The 17,200-nt window shown below is 31.1% G+C and overlaps 1 protein-coding gene across 3 annotated transcripts in view; it reads left to right on the forward strand.

Annotated features, from left to right (window-relative positions):
* The window catches only part of LOC124357501 (prothoracicostatic peptides-like), a 235,031-nt gene extending 224,942 nt beyond the window's left edge, over positions 1–10,089 (forward strand). For 2 of the 3 annotated variants that reach the window (XM_046809355.1, XM_046809356.1), the window contains 3 exons: positions 794–871; positions 6,163–6,231; positions 9,208–10,089. In XM_046809355.1, the coding sequence (XP_046665311.1) occupies positions 794–871; positions 6,163–6,221 (137 nt within the window). In that variant the 3' untranslated portion in view covers positions 6,222–6,231; positions 9,208–10,089. The remainder of the gene's footprint in view (positions 1–793; positions 872–6,162; positions 6,232–9,207) is intronic. The other variant, XM_046809357.1, reaches the window with a different exon arrangement.
* Positions 10,090–17,200: the final 7,111 nt, after the last annotated feature.

The raw sequence follows: 17,200 nt of genomic DNA on the forward strand, positions 1-17,200 counted from the left end.
ACGACATTTCTTCAATAGTATTTTAACTTGTTTCGGACACCTGTGTGTCATTTTACTTTTACTATTAACAGGTTAATTGATTTTTTTAACAATATGGCTTAATTGCATTGCATCTTTATTAACATTTCTGTTCAAACATTTTAAAGCATTGATTTGTAACATTGATTAAGTGTTTGCCAAAATGTTACCCATGGTTTCAATCACACTTATTAAACTGCTCGTTATAAATAGATAAGAGATGATAATATTGTCATTTGGTTTGTAGATCCCATTTATAACAAATATCTATAAAACGTTCATCTTTGTAACATTTTTTAAGCGAAAGTTATAATTTTTTGGCAGCAAAGTTAAACATAACCTGTTAAAATAAAAGTCAGTTTTTGACCTCGTGTAAATGTTAATTAATTGACACAACTGAGTGTAACCGAGGCGACGCGAAGCGACGTCTCCACTAACGAAAACTAACTTTTTCTCATCATCGCCGAAATACAATTCGTAATAAGAGAAGGGATTAAATTAATGCCATACATAGGAGCGGTTTATTTATATCACACTCTTGGCGACCCAGGATAAAAGAAGAGGCATGAGATTTTTATAATAGGTATTTTCCAAAATATGCTGTGACTCTATAAGATGTATGTAAAATTAATTCGGTGGTTGTTCGTAAGGAACAATACCCCGGTAATGCATCCACTATTGTTTTCTACGGGCGTGCCGATTGTTTCTGAGTGTACTTTTAAATGTAACAATTTCCCTTACATTGGTTGTCTAAAGCTTTTTCTTGGTGTTGCAGGATCCTGGGGCAAACGAGACCCTGCTTGGAATAACCTGAAGGGGCTGTGGGGAAAACGAAGTGTTGACTCCAGGACAGGTATTAATTTGCCTCAAGAATAGTTTACAGTTGTCAGACAAAATGAAAGACTCTTGTTCTAGTCAAAATTAAAACTTCTAAATAATCTATATTCCATACTTTTATTCCTCAAAGATTAAAAAACTGTATATTACGACATTTCATAAATATTAAAAGCAAATCATAATCTTTTTAAGTATTTTTAAGAGTATCCTTTGTATGGTACTGTTAGGCATGATATTGTATTCAGTACGGTAAGAAGGTGGTTTGTTAAATATCTAGATGATCTATCTGCAGTTATTTATGTGTGTGTTTATATATATCTGCAGCCTACAAAAAGTGTGTGTGTGTGTGTGTGTGTGTGTGTGTGTGTGTGTGTGTGTGTGTGTGTGTGTGTGTTTGTGTGTTGTATATTTGTTTGTACATTGTATTTAACTAAAAAGACCATTAAAAGTGTACGCCTGGTTTAAATAATATTGGCTGTCTAGGTGTAAGTAATACAGATAGCCATTTACATAAACAGATTATTAACCGAAGTCAAATATTTTAGTCAAAGAAATTAAATAAAGTATGAAAATTAGCGAAGAGATTGGAACTTATAATAGGACACAATAAAGGTGGTGGATATCATAGTAATAAACAAAATCTCGAGTTCAGCCGAAAAGTTGCTTACCTAAGGGCCTAAAGATCTTAGTTATCTATTTGAGAAATATAGATTTCTGAAGCTTCAAGCTGAGATGTTTTTTGTTAATGTAAAGCATTAAGGGCCTGAAAAGCCAAATATATGTAATCGAGAAAGATCTATTTGCCAAGAATATCCAAGTTTTAGAGGCTGGAAACTCGTAAATGAAAGCGTTATTTGTACAAGGACAAAGGCTAAGGTTTGAAATTAATGGCACGATAGCTGAAGGGTCAAATTTCAAAGTACCGTTTCAATGAAAACAGTCATATAGAAGGATTTATAATTAAAACTATATAAGCAAATGGTGAGACAAGTAAGAGAACTATAGGCTCAGACAATAAAAATTTATAAAATAAATATATTTCAAAACTGAAATAATTTTTTTTTAACTTGAAGTTTGTAATATTTTTAAATTTCAAATACGAAAACAAGCCATAGTCCCAGCTTTGTATCTGTAGGATTACTTTGTTCAGAAATATATTACTACATGGTCAAGAAGACCTTACAAATACAGGTTGATATTAATAGTCCCATTATTTAATGTAAATACTATGGGTTTTAGAGCACTAAATGAGTGGAAATTGGTGTATTTCCACGCAACTCCATAATTATGATTAAAGTCCAGGGAGTATATTTTGTAATAACCAATTATTATAGAGAAAATAAAAGTTTTAATTAAAAACCTGAAAGTTCAAGTAAAAATAACCCTATTAAACAAAAATATGTAGTTAATTTACATATAGATCCATGCCACCAAGCTTTCACATTCAAGAGAAAATAAGGTCTCGCGTATTAAGATACAAGAATAAACTGAACCTGAAAGGTTCGTTCGAAGTAACATTGTGGGTTTGAATTTAATTTTTCAAAACTGGCGCGAGCTTTATTTGTAAATTCAAAGAAAGAAAGAATAACAGGATTTCGGACATTTCAAATCAAATCAACATTTATTCCCTAAACAAATGCACACTTTAGAAATACAAATTAAAATACACTTGCCATACATTTGCCATCGTTATAGGTTATAAAATGTATAATACAGCGTTTCGAGGATTGCAATCTATCCATTTCGTCAGGTAGGAGAGGTATTAATAAAAAGAACGAACAGAAGGAAGTAGATAAGTGAAAGAAAATGGTTCAAACATTCCCAAAAGCTGCATGGAGTCCAGGCGTTGTCACTGCATAGGATGCAAGTCCCGAGCACAAATCAGAAGTGCGTGGATAACAATCACACATCACACTAGTACAGGCTACAGTGGGATACTCTCCCACCTGACGAAGAGGATTGTAAACACTCTCTCAATCCTCGAAAAGTTGTGTTATACCTTTTATGACCTATAACAATGGTAAATGTCCGAAATAATGTTATCCTTTCAAACCTCCCATTTTCAACAACAAACTTTAAACAAACAAATAAATTTAGATTGGCTGGTAATGTAGTTGAAGCTATGGTACATAGATAATTAAAATATATCAAGCATTATTGGCTGTACATCAGCGAAGCTTGTCTCACGGGAACCTGAAAAAAGTTCATTTATGTGTGTCTTCCGCACGATATCTCGAGAACAAATTTACCTATATATTTGAAATTTTGCATGAAGTTTACATTATATATAGACAGGAATGAGTTTTATGTTGTTTGAATTGTTACTTTAATTGTTTAAGTCCATGCACGAGATTCAGCTGGGCGTAATTAAAAATCTCGAACTCAGTAGTTACGCACAATTTGTTTTGCCTATCGATGTGATGTACAAGAATTGATTTATGTATGATTGTCTGTCTGTCTGTCTGCAGGAGATCTGAAGAATGAATGAGGTACAGATTTGAAAATTTGCATGCAACATCAGAGAAACCTGCTACGCGATACGTTCTGTAGAACCATGCAAAGAGAAGCATAGCAAAATAATCGTATTTTAGAAATAAAAATCAAACCTATAAAAAACCTATAAATTTGTATTCTTATTAAAATTAACCATGAAAATGTAATCCTAATAACGAGTAATCACAGGCTTAATTGTCACGTCCACACTCAGGGGGCCTCATTACAATGGTGGTCAGCTCAAGATGATTATTGTAGTTACAGTAAAAGCCAACATAGCGGCTGACCTGGCAGCTTATCGGTATAATCAGCTTAGTCCAACCTCCCTTGATCCCACTTAGCCTCATGTGCATAACTTGATCATTTTGCTACCGTATAATACTCAATTATACATGTGAGACTTTATCCTTCCAAATTGTGAATTTAATTTTTTATCAAGGAAAGTTTTGATACCAAGGACGAACTTTTTATCTTTATTATCAGTGAAACAGTAATTAAGCAAGTAATAAGTAACAGTTAATCGGTTAGTTGAATTTGATTTTAAATTGATCTTTAACTTACCTTGTACTGTGCACCCATAATTTTAATTACTAAGGGCTTATCACTATAAATAAATGTCTAAAGATATAGGCTAAAACTGTGGAAATAGTATTGGGAATTTCTGTTTCTTTTTTTCAAACTATATAGAACTGCAAGTAATTTTAGTCATACCCTGCTTGTAAACTAAACTTGTAAATAGGAGTACACATATATTCCTTACATAGCGTATTGAGCAAACATTACATCAAAATAACACTAATTAATTGACAAATCCATCCAAGCCATGATGTATACAGTCAAATCAAACTACTTGAAATACAAAAAATGTATATAAGTAAAAAAACAACCGATTACAGCTTGACCGTAAAATATGAAGGTTCCAAAACAGTTCATCAATTTAATGAGTTGCAAATTATTGGCACAGTAAAAGCCTGATAAACACTCACATTTGGCTAGTCAACAATAACGCGACTCAACTACAGACGCTATTTTAGAAAAACAAAATGGAGGGAATAATAATGTATAGGAATTTTTACTTACTTTTTCCAAACTTGTAGAATGGGTTACCCTACTGTAGGACGATAAATCCCATAATATTTCAATTCATTCATGTACTCAGGAAAACTTTAAGAAAAACTGACATTAACATTTTTATAAAACATTCTAGAGCCTAGCAAATTTCATAGAGACTGCCTCAAACACTAAGCTTTCAGAAAATAGAATAAATTGTTTTATTTTTTTATCATTTAAGTACAATTATGTGAGTTTCAATCACGTAAAACATATGATCAAAATTTCAAATTTTTATAAATAAGTGTTCATGTCAGCTTTTATTTATCTTTTAATTGTTTGAAAAAATTAGAACTTGCCAGTTTAACTCGGTTTAATTAATATTTCTGAACATTCAGACCTATTAAAGGTTATCCATATTTACTCAAAATTTTATGTAGGATACAATCGCAGTAATAAACTTTAAGAAATGAGTAGAAATTTTTAAGTAATTTTACAATTTTGACGAAATGTTTATGTTTTTATTAGAAAACTGAAATAAATTTTCTCTGGGTATATGCGAGTAATAAAAACTTTTAATTTCAGTACCTGAGTCACATTTATGTTGTATTATAACCCACAAAAGATTCTAACATTAGGTCATGGCCACCGTGTATAATTATTTATAGAAATACTCATAGTATGTGTTTTTAAAGTTATTTTTTTAAATTCAACTTTTTATCTAAAGCCCTCCTGAACCTCTAATAAAGATAACACTATATTACACAACGTATTTATATGAGCATGTACTACAGTTTGCTTTTCAAATAAGTAGAATGGATGTAAATACTCATTTTGTATTCAAGATACAAAAGAAGTTTTATTCACGAATGCCGCCGTGTTATCAGCTTTAATTCTCTTTTCATCAAATGTAAATAAACCTTATAAACGGATTTTTTGCATGATATTTAACAATAGTTTGATTTCACACTTTTGTATGGTATCATCATAAGTTTAAATCAAACTCTGACGAATCACTTCAAAAAATTAATTTTATTTTATTATTTTGTTTGAAATGCTGAATACCGTGTATAATTATTTATAGAAATACTCATATGTGTTTTTAAACAGTTATTTTTTTAAATTCAACTTTTTATCTAAAACCCTCCTGAACCTCTAATAAAGATAACACTATATTACACAACGTATTTATATGAGTATGTACTACAGTTTGCTTTTCAAATAAGTAGAATGGATGTAAATACTCATTTTGTATTCAAGATACAAAAGAAGTTTTATTCACGAATGCCGCCGTGTTATCAGCTTTAATTCTCTTTTCATCAAATGTAAATAAACCTTATAAACGGATTTTTTGCATGATATTTAACAATAGTTTGATTTCACACTTTTGTATGGTATCATCATAAGTTTAAATCAAACTCTGACGAATCACTTCAAAAAATTAATTTTATTTTATTATTTTGTTTGAAATGCTGAATACTATTACCCACAGAAGATTACGACACCCTTCTGGATCATTCTACAAATTTAAGGAGACTTGTTAATGAAATAGTGAGAAAATTCAAATATAGGGTTCCAAATACACGTTAATTGTCATTCAAGTTTGGCAGTAGATGAATGTTTAGGCCTGATTTTTCAAGAGATGTTTATTTAGTGATTTACAGTAAGAGCCAGTAATTATACAGGTATAGAGAAGTAATTTAGATGCCACACTATTTTGTATGGCTTTACTCAAAACTGTCATACAATGTGAATATGTTAAAGGAATACCCAAAAGCTATTGTCATATTCTACAACGAATGACAGGGGTGCGTTGTAACTGAGATCCTCAAGGTAAGCTACATTTTAACTACACATCACACACTACACAAGAGCCAGACATAAGTTGCTCATTATAAACATTAGACTGCACTATATATGTACATAGCTTCATTACACTCATTTATTTGTCAAACGTAAATTGTAAATATTTTGCATTTAACACACTAGATAGGTATAAACTTAAAATTTACACTTCTGACAAATAGCCTAATATACATAAAGTTTATTATGTTTTGTTGTAAGTCAGTTTTCTTGTTTGCAAAATATTGTATTCGTTTTTTATGTCTACAATTTGCCCAATTAGTTAACCACAAGTTTTTTATATATACATTTATATTTTTTTTTTTTTTTTGTTTTTGTTCTCTTAGGACAAGAAGCTTATAAATTGCACTTAGTCCTGTAAGAACCGTAGCGATGCTTCCGGATTGACAGGATATTCAGGATGTGTAAGGATAGGGGCCGCCTCCTATCGAGATCCATAAGGAAGAATAAGGGCACTAATCTTAGTCATGTTCCCCCCAGAAAAAGGGGAGGCCAGCTCTGAACCAGCCTCTTCAGTCTAAGCAGGCAAGGCACACCCTTGTTGAGGCTAGCAAAAACCTCTGATAGTTAGGGAATGAACCCTACCAAACTCCCAACAGTCATCTCCCGCAATAGACCAGACCTATCGAATTGCCCTTGCACCTCAGAATCTCGACATTTACAGTTAGTGATGCGCCGCTCCTGGACATCCATAGGATTACCCAGATTTAAGTGACACATCGGTGTTTACTGTGACCAGTGGTAGGTTCAACTGGAAGATATAAACCAGCCAGAAGTGATCCCTGCTGGGTTAACGACAGGTTTAGTAATGTATTAGCTCTCAAAACTTTACCTGTGAATCCATTAAAATCGTAATTCAAAGACAGAAATGTATGTACTATAATGCATTACAGATGATTAATTATCTTTCTTACCAATTATTTAGACAATATACCATCAGATACACGTGTATTAATGAACTAACTGGGCATTTATAAAAACGTGTTGCTGTCCATCATTTTACGCTGTTTACACAATAGCTTGTGATAGAATGGTACTAGAGACTTGAAACTTAGTACATAGGTCCCTCTTAGCCCAAGCAAGAATTTTATTGATGTTAAGATGAAAGTTTCAAAGGCAGTCTGTTTGTCTGTCTCCCCATCAGTATGATAACCCTTGATAAAAAGGTAGGCCTACTACAGACAAAATTTGTTTCATAGATTTCTCTCAGGCCGTCCGTCTGTTTACCATATGTGTGATAAATTTTGACAGAATATAGAAAAGTTCTATAAACTTGAAACTTGGTGCATAGTTTGATTTTTTTTGCTCCAAGGAAGAATTCTATTGATTAAGAATCAAGAGGTAAAGGGGCAGTTCGTAAAACTGTATGTCCATATGACCATCGTTACCTTTTGTCTGATACTTTTATACTACGTTGTATTGGGTTGTTTTACATTATAAATGATACCCATATGACAATTTGGTGGCTCAAAATTATTAAAGAACAGTTTAGTTAAATCTTTGATCAACAAATTATAAAAAAATCTTTAATTTCCGACCACGTCTTAGCAGTGAACAAAGCTTGTTTAAAATTTATATAAAAACACACCATTGTAATTAATTTCTGTACTCTATGTTTTTTGGTATTTTTTATATAATATTTTACCTTAACAAATTTATATAAATATTATTTAGTTATTCAATACATTTGAATATCAACTTTCCTCAGTTTTAAGACCAGATAATACATCTATCTTCATTTATTCAAAACAAAGATTTTATTTTGAAATTAATTTAAAATTTCACCAATTAATATTCGCAATAAACATTTGTAATACGGATATTGCTTTTTATAAATTTGAATTCAATACGAATACAGATTTGTATATACACTTACATTATGGAACCATTTATGGAATATATGACTTCTATGAATATTCTTAAATTATTTTGGAATATAAATATGATGACTATGCCTGAAATCAAACTATAGCCTTTTACTTTTATTACTTTATTACTATTATCACTTTAACTTGTATTATTAAATAATGCATTATTATTTTCTGGAATATTTTAAACGTTTGTATACTTATTACTTTCATATTGTAGTAACTGACCCATGACTAATCTTGTTTATCAACGTGTTGTTTTTATTTATGTTACACTTAAAAAATATAAAATAACACTACTTGATGTCAAATATGTAATAAATAAATTTGATTTATTTCTACTAATCAAAATCTATTATCTAACTTATTCATGTGCTAAAATATGTATTGATATTTATTTATACAATAAGAATCGTCAGGATCTATACAAACGGAGTAAAAAGATAATATGTATAAAGTTTTTCTGTTTTCTTGAAATGAATTCTCATGATCTACTTATTCAAAAAGAACAATCAGAACTTAGCAACTAATAATAACAAAAGAGGCAAAATTTTACGTTTATTTATTTACTTTAAGCAAAGTTTATTTGAATCGTTAAATACATTATGTTGTTATGGATCATGTAAAAAGTGTGGACCACAAGGACCACACATGTAAATCTTTATGGAAGATATTGAATTATATTTAATAATGGCACACCTGTTCTAGTACCATCATTATGTGTCTTGCAAAAATCTCTATTTATTTCTCTCCAATTTAATTTTTTGTGTTGCAGGCTTGAGAAAGCATCCTGAGGCAAAATGTTTAAAACTGTACAATTTTTTCCTCTCCTCTTCTTCTAAAACATACGTGGCAGTGTCTTATTTATCCTCTAGTTTATTTTATTTGTTTCTTCTCCCTTTGAAAGTTGATTTGTGTTACAGGCATGACAGGATCTCCTGAGGGATCCAGTAGGGTCGAGTAACGCTTGTTTAGCCAATTTGTGTTTCCTCTACAACTTGAATTGCAGTGTCTTCTTTACGTTATAGTTTATAGTATTGTGATTTCCTGCCTCTGAAATTCGACTGTTATGTTGCAGGCATGAAAGAATCTCCTGAGGAACTGAGTAGGGACGAGTAACGCTTCATATAGTCAATTTGTGTTTCCTCTCCTCTTCCTCTACAACTTGTGTTACAGTGTCTGCTTCAACCTTCTACTTTATTCCATTAAGGTTTGCCGTATGTTGTCAATATCAAAATAAAGAAATTTGACGGTTTATTTGAACATGAAAATAAAATTATTATTGAAGATTTGCTGCAGAGATTACTTTGATAAGTACACTTTCTTCTAAATTAACCCCCTCCCCCTAATGAAGGCTAATAATGAGAAATTATACAATTTGTTGAGAATATTTTACAATAGACATTATTAAAGTGTTCTTTGCATCAACTTCAAAGTAATCATTAAATCCAATTTTAAATTATTAGTAGAAAATTATATTTTAAGTTTAATTCTAATTTTCTTTCCGTATATTATTTTGCACTAGGTATGTACTTGTATTACATCAATAAATATTTTTATAAAACAATTTTATTTTAAATTAATTGCAGTCCCTGCATCTGTTTCTGCTGCAGTATTATTATATAATAGTCTAGTTTGTTGTACGCTAACAATAAAATAGATACTGTGTGAGAAACTTGGTCCATGAAATGTAAAATTAATGTTGTCCTGCAAACATTTTCAACTTCAACATCACCTTAATCTTTACTTGTGCGAGATACTACATTAATGATGAAAGGAACTATTTATACAGTTTATATTTGTAAAGATGTACAGTGTTCTGTACCTAGTATAGAGATTGCCCAACTAGTGCTAGCTTATCCTTCTTTAGCCACGCTACAGGGATAAGAATTATTTTTCTAAGTGGATTATTTTGTGTGCCCTCTGATATGGATCAGTAATAAAGCCCAATTGAGAACTATCTGTGTTTTATTTCATGAGTTAATTTAAACGCTCTTAAATGATTTTGTTTGATAATAGTATTTTTATATACAAATCCTAATCCTACTTAGTCTAGAATACTTATTTATATTATACCATCACATGCAAATCAAAACTTTATCCAGAAGTAGATAATTATTAATACATCTTGAGTCTACCCAATAGATATATTAATTTGTTAAACATACAGTTGATTAAAGGTTAAAATGTTGGTTTCCTTAAATGAATGTAAAATTCTATCATATTTCTTTAAATGATCAACATTTCTCACAACAAATCTTTGTGAGTTTTTTATTGGTCTAAAATATACTTGTAGGTACCTCCATGGTGGATTATTTCATACTGCAGAGTACCTTCAAACCTAGAGGTGTATAGCTGTCTTAGAAGATTTCAAAATACCTTTCATATCATACATAGCATAATTAATTTTTCCTAGTTGAGTGCTTAACGTATTTATAAAGACATTCCATTTTAGATCTCTATCAATAGTTAGACCTAAGTATTTAACATTATCTATTAATTCTATTTCATCACAATTGCAACCATAAAGACATTGGTATTATGACAATAACACTTTTTTTGTAAATATTCACAAGACACATTTCTATAAAAAGAGTAAATATTTTGATTTATTAACATTTATTAGGAGTTTGTTTTTTGACAACCATTGCGAAATGTTATCAAGATCATTTGAAATTAGATAGCCTAGCCTATTTTGATGGTATGCAGAGCATACCACTGTAGTGCCATCTGCATAAACAAAAATCTTATTTAATTTAATGCAATAGAAAATTTAATTTAATTTTCAGCAGCTCATTTATGAAAACTCTGTGTGTGTGTGTGTGTGTGTGTGTGTGTGTGTGTGTGTGTGTGTGTGTGTGTGTGTGTGTGTGTGTGTGTGTGTTTTACAAGTCATGTAAACACTACTGGACTGATTGTACTGAAATCTTGAATACATTCTTAGGACATTCTTAGGATACCTGGTTAACATATAAGCTTATTTCTATTTAGAAAATCCCCTTGAGCTACACCCTACTGGTCTTGAAAACTCCCTTTTAGCTAAATCAACAGTGAGTAAATGGTTTTTTTAATTACCTGTCTAAGCCAAGAATAATGAGTATAATAATTTTTACACATTTAAACAAGTGATAGTAAATGTTTTTGTTATTCATCTATTAAAGTCAATTACCCTTTACAAATATCATGTTACGTGTAGAAGTTTTACTCTGTCCGTGTGTGTTTTATTAGAATTTTAATCAAGTACAGTGCCATAATTTATTGCATCATAATTGTGTTAACTAAAAAGCTAAGGTCTTCAATTTAGTCTCCCCTTAGAGTTGAAATTTCTTCACAATTCAATTTTTACTGAAATCATTGGAGTTATTTAATCAAATATCGTGAAATATTGGAGAGAAATCTAGAAATTTCAGAGGTACTTGTAAAAACAGTTTCACTCACCGACTTCAGGACTCCATCTTAAAAATTAAATCTTAAATTATTCAAAAGGTTGGAATATCTTTCAGTGACTAAGGTTTGTTTGGCCATTTAAAAAGAATATACTCATGGTGTTCGTGTTTTTCAAAATTAAATTGCGTACAAAGCCGTGTTTAATTGCTACTAATAAATAAATATTAGAACTTTTAAGCCGCTCCTCTACATTAACTGTTACAAAGATTCGAAAGTAAAGCTGAATTCTCTTCAACTGGTATCATGCAATTTCCAAAAAAGGAAAGGGGGCATATCTGGAACGTAATGTGAATGTCGCATAGCATCACCGGAGACCCACTCTGTAATATTAAAAATTCTAAATGTGAACTTTACCTTGTCACACTGCTCCAAGACTGAATCTACACAACCTACAACAGGAGGTCATACAGAGCTCTAACATGACCAGTGAAATGAACCTTAGCACCTTTGAGGTAAGTTATGTCTATTGGAGAAAACTTTATATCCACAACCGTCTTTTTGAACAGGTAATTTTACAACAGCTTCAGTAGAATTTAACCTGGAATCCTGAAATAAAGAGATAAAATCACCCACCATATCTAGGTTTATGGAGATTGTTCTGAATTCACGGTTATTTGGAGAAATATATACATAGTGCAGACTTTTCTACAGCAATTTTAGAGCAACTTTCAAAAAAGTATTCATCTTGAACCAAAATCAACATATTATTATAAAATCAAAATATCTCTTGGAACAGAGTCCTGAAGGGGTTTTTTTTAATCTCCAAAAGGCTTATTTGGAAAAAATAGGGAAATAAAGACCATACTAGAGATAATATTTTTTAATCATAAATGATGATGTTTCATAACTTTCCACAGACCTAACAAAGTCAATTAACTCGTAAGTCATATTTAAGCACTCACTACACTTAAAACAAAACCAAAATCAATTATCATTAAGAACCACAGATATCAGGAATCAAATATTCGGAATGAGAGATTCTTAAAATAAACACACAACACAATAATGCATATGAGCGTTATTACGGTTCTTTTAAAAAGAAAAAGAAATAGATCGGCCTGATAATATATCCAATGTCTAGATAGACGAACTTTTTACAGAATATTCAGGGTTAGATAACGCGTATCACAAGACCCTTCTATTAACTGTTGAGGCAAAAGAAAAACAAAACAGGTACAAAACACAAGTTTCTATCTCATCCTTAACTTAAGTTACAGCAGTTAAAACTAAAAGAACTAACAATCTTGAGAACTGCAAGGTGAACTTAAAGCTCGATAGTCCCAGATACGAAGGCCAATTTGCATTGTACACACACACACAAAACCTGGTTTTTCTTGAAATCGGCAGAGAAATGTCCCCTAAGAAGGACATTGATCTCCTGCCACGCTAGTTTTGGTGGAGATCGAAATGGGAGATATCATAAAGGTTAAAAATATAAAACAATTATTTTTTGTCTAAAATCAAATTTTTCCTAGCTTGACATTAAAAACCAACCATAAGATACGTAATTAAATGTTAAATCAGTCATCTAATCATATACAGACCTTGATAGTGGTGATTTCTAGTCTCTTATATGTCTACGGTGATATAACTATCATTTATGTGTCAAACGGTTGGATTTATATGTACCAAGCTAAAAAATATATAATTTTCCAAAACAATTGTTTCATATTTTTAACCCTTTCTGTACCCTTCCACGTTAACACTTCCAATAAAACTAGCGTGGTTGGCAGTAATTTGAAATTATAAAAAATCCTTAATTAGATTTCAAGAAAATTGCAAATTGGATTTCGGCTCTCACACTATTAATTAACCTGTCTAATCAGATTAAATCCTGGCATCTTGTCAATGGTTGAGTATTTCCTTACTAATTAGGACTATGACTTTGAATCGTTCTGAAAGTGGAATATCTCAGGATTATGTGACAAATTGTTCTGAAAGTGTAATATCTAAATTACCAACAGATTAGTTTAACCGGTTATTCATGTTATTTCAACCATTGTTAGAGCAGCACTTTTGATGCTGCTAGAATCAGACATTTTTCACAGATTTTTGGCTATATATCAGCTGAAAGTTGTTCATGTGACGATCTTGTGTTGAACAATAATATTGTATTTTATATGATGACGACCTATTTCTTTTATAGATATTACACTTTACGCTGTAAATTTAAATCAAAGGTGACTCAGTTTTTTGTCACAATTTTAGTAATTAGAAACAATCATACATTGCGATAATATTGTATTTGTGACTTTCTCAATTAAAAAATAAAATCCTCTTGAACATGTCACCAATCACAGTACTTAGCTCTCACAAGCCTACCAAGCTTCAAGCTTTGTTTCCCAGCTCCACTAGGTGCAAAAACAACACAATACTTGCAAAGTGTGCCATAAAACTTGTCCATTCTCTTGATTTTAACCAGTTATGCTGGAACTTTAGGTTCCTTTTGCCAAATTCTGAATTTGGAAAAACAAATTGATAATCAGGCATCCACACTCTGTTAAAATTTTTCTTCTATCTTCATCAGTAACCTGAAAGCAAGACTATTGCTTACTGCTTTAATATTTTTATTAACTCACGGCATTAGTCTATTACTATTCTAAATGGTGTTCAAAAAGTATTAGGAAGGCGCTATAGTCATTTACCGTTTCAGATAAAACAATGAAACTTGGCACATCTATATGGCACCTAAGAATGTAATTTCTGAAGTAACTACACATTTTTTATTTCTTAAGATCAATTCTTTTATAGCTTTTAGATCACTAAATATCTTATAACTTGGAAGATAGCCAGTTGCACCAATTGTCAACAATTGTTTAATGAGCGTGAGTGGACTCATGAATGATTATAAAAAGTATTAAGTTAATTGTAAATATTTTTTAAAGACATGGGTGTTGGAGATTATTGAAAAATAATAATTTTAAGATGAATAATTACCAACCATGCGACTCATAATTTAAAAATATCTTTAATCCAAGGGGGAATATTAACCTGTATGAATTTAGAAGAAATCATTTTATTACTACTAGTCCATTTTATATATTTTAATTATAAAATATATACGGTGTAACCCTAAATTTCAATATATCCTAACATTTTCTATTGCATCTTTTGTACTCAAGAAGACTGTCTTCAAAACCAGTTTTAAGTTAGAAAATATTCCTTATTTTCTATGATTCTACAATCCAAATAAAATAATAAACCTTGGAAATACTTAATTTTGCAATGAATTTCCTTTAAATATTTTACTCCTTACACATTAACTCTAAAAGTTATATAATTTTATTAAAGTTAATGTGGCTGTAACTTGAAAAAAGTTTATGAAATAGTACTTCATTTTTAAACATCCTTTTCACCTAAATCATTTATATGTGACTAATATTGTTTGTGTAAGTGCTTCCAACTTTTATTACATTTCTTTAAAGCCTGATTATTTACTATTGCACATTATTGACAAATAGTAACAAAAGCACATGTCATTTTATTTAGTCAAATGATTATTGTAAAAATGCTGTGCTAGAATATATTCAAAGCAATCAAATATTGTTGCAGATTAGCATATCCATATTACGAGCTTTGTAGGGTTTTGGGATAGTAAAAAACACACTTCAATTAAACTTTAATAAAACAGTAAAAAGGAATATGTTTATCTTATTATTTTTTGGTCCACCATTTAAATATGATTGGAACAATTGTACAAATTGTTTCAATTTTCAACATATTATTTTCAGTTTCCACTGTTCACCCCTACTCCAATAAAATTGCCAATGTCATGAGGAAGATGACTGGATGAATTTAGTTCTGGTGTCAGGTATGATTGCAATGGCTGTGTTTCTGACTGGTAATACAAGTCTAGTCATATCTACATATTCTAACGCTCTGCATTTTTATTGCCCTTATCCACATTGGCAATTAATACAATTTCACCTTTACTGCTACTTAATTAAGTTTGTAATTCGTCTTTTGTTTAGTTTTAAAAAGTGTTTAAAGGACAAGATTGAACCAGACTGGTGAAGTTTTTGTTTCTTTTTTAAACTCATTTTAAATAATGGTGAAAGGAAAATTATTAAATGACAACTATTGACAGCAAAATAATACAGTACAGAACTGTTCAGAGTAAGGCAAATCATCCCTTACTGTGATAGTGGTAGTGGTAGCGTGGCCTGGAAGGTGTAAGAGATGATGGCCTCGGACCAGACTGAAACAATAATAGCGCAAACAATTCTTTCTACTAAAGCGCACGTGCGAAACCTTCCCTTCCAAAACACCTGTTCTCATTACTACCACTCAAACAGCAAAGTTACTCGTTTGAAGCTGCACTAACGTTATGACAGCACTGAACTACACTATCACGTACATATGGGTTTTTCTTTTGTTATAAGTATACAAATTGCAACGTAAATAAATCTATAATTACACTTACATACCTTATAATATCAGTTCACAAATTACATACGTTATAGTTCACAAATAAAAGTTAATGTTTTATAATCATGATTATGATTAATTTTAAAGTTCACATATAAATGTAACTTTTAGCTCCGTCGGTGTGCCCCTGGATGGAACTGTAAGCAACAAAAAAACTGTGGAGCTCTTACTTCAGTACGCAGTACCTTCACGTAGTGAAGTAATGTTAGCATAATCCACACTGAACAAGTTGTCCCAGGAAAACTTGTGTCCATAGACAACAAACTACTGTGTCTAATTGACATCTTATTTTCCGGAGTAGAAAACCAGGGAGTTCAAAAGGTAAGTTCCAAAGATCACAGACTGCATTATTGTAGGGAAAGGACTTGACAAAAAGTGTTCATATAAAATGTTTATCACAGTTCGATATTGCTATTGGTTCTTCTAAATGGATTGAGCTTCACTGTGAAAAAGCTGTTTTCCAGAAAAATGGTAAAAGCGAATGGGTTGTCTGTAGTTTTCATCCAGATCGATTAATTGCGTTAATCTGAAACTTGCCTCTGGATTTGAATTGGTCTTACTCGCATTCAATGGTTGTGACACAAACTCTACTCTTGTACACTTAATAGACGTCCTACTATAGCCCTTTAGTATGATATCACTCACAGTAAGTGAGTGCTGGAAATAGTTGTCTTGTGGCTCTTTAAGGAAGGACAGGCGATGATAATCTGCAACATTACAAAATATGATAAATGACTTATTTTCCATCATTTTACATATACACTTATAAAATTAGGAAATAATGCTGGCCAGTTACTAGTATATGGCCAACATGAGTCCAGTATTTCTTTTTTATACAAAACTAAAAGAATGCCCACATTAGTTCTAAAGAATCAAGAACTTTATTTTCCATTAAGTAAACAAGTCACAATAGGCATCGTCAAGAAGTTATAAACAAAATTAAGGTGTCAAGTCCAACATATCACAGTTCATATACTCTTCTGCAGTATAAAATGCTTTCTTCTTAAGCCACTTAGCAATAGTACAACTAAATTTATTACAAGGAAGTGACCTGATGGACATCGGCAGTTTATTGTATAACAAGATTTGTTGATACTTAAAACTATCTAAACACTTATTAAGCCTAACATTAGGTTTAACAAGATCTTTCTTTTGTCTAGTATTGTAATCATGTATTGAATTTGCTTGATTAAAAT

The sequence above is a fragment of the Homalodisca vitripennis genome, chromosome 3, assembly GCF_021130785.1.
Source record: "Homalodisca vitripennis isolate AUS2020 chromosome 3, UT_GWSS_2.1, whole genome shotgun sequence".
NCBI classification, from domain to species: domain Eukaryota; kingdom Metazoa; phylum Arthropoda; class Insecta; order Hemiptera; family Cicadellidae; genus Homalodisca; species Homalodisca vitripennis.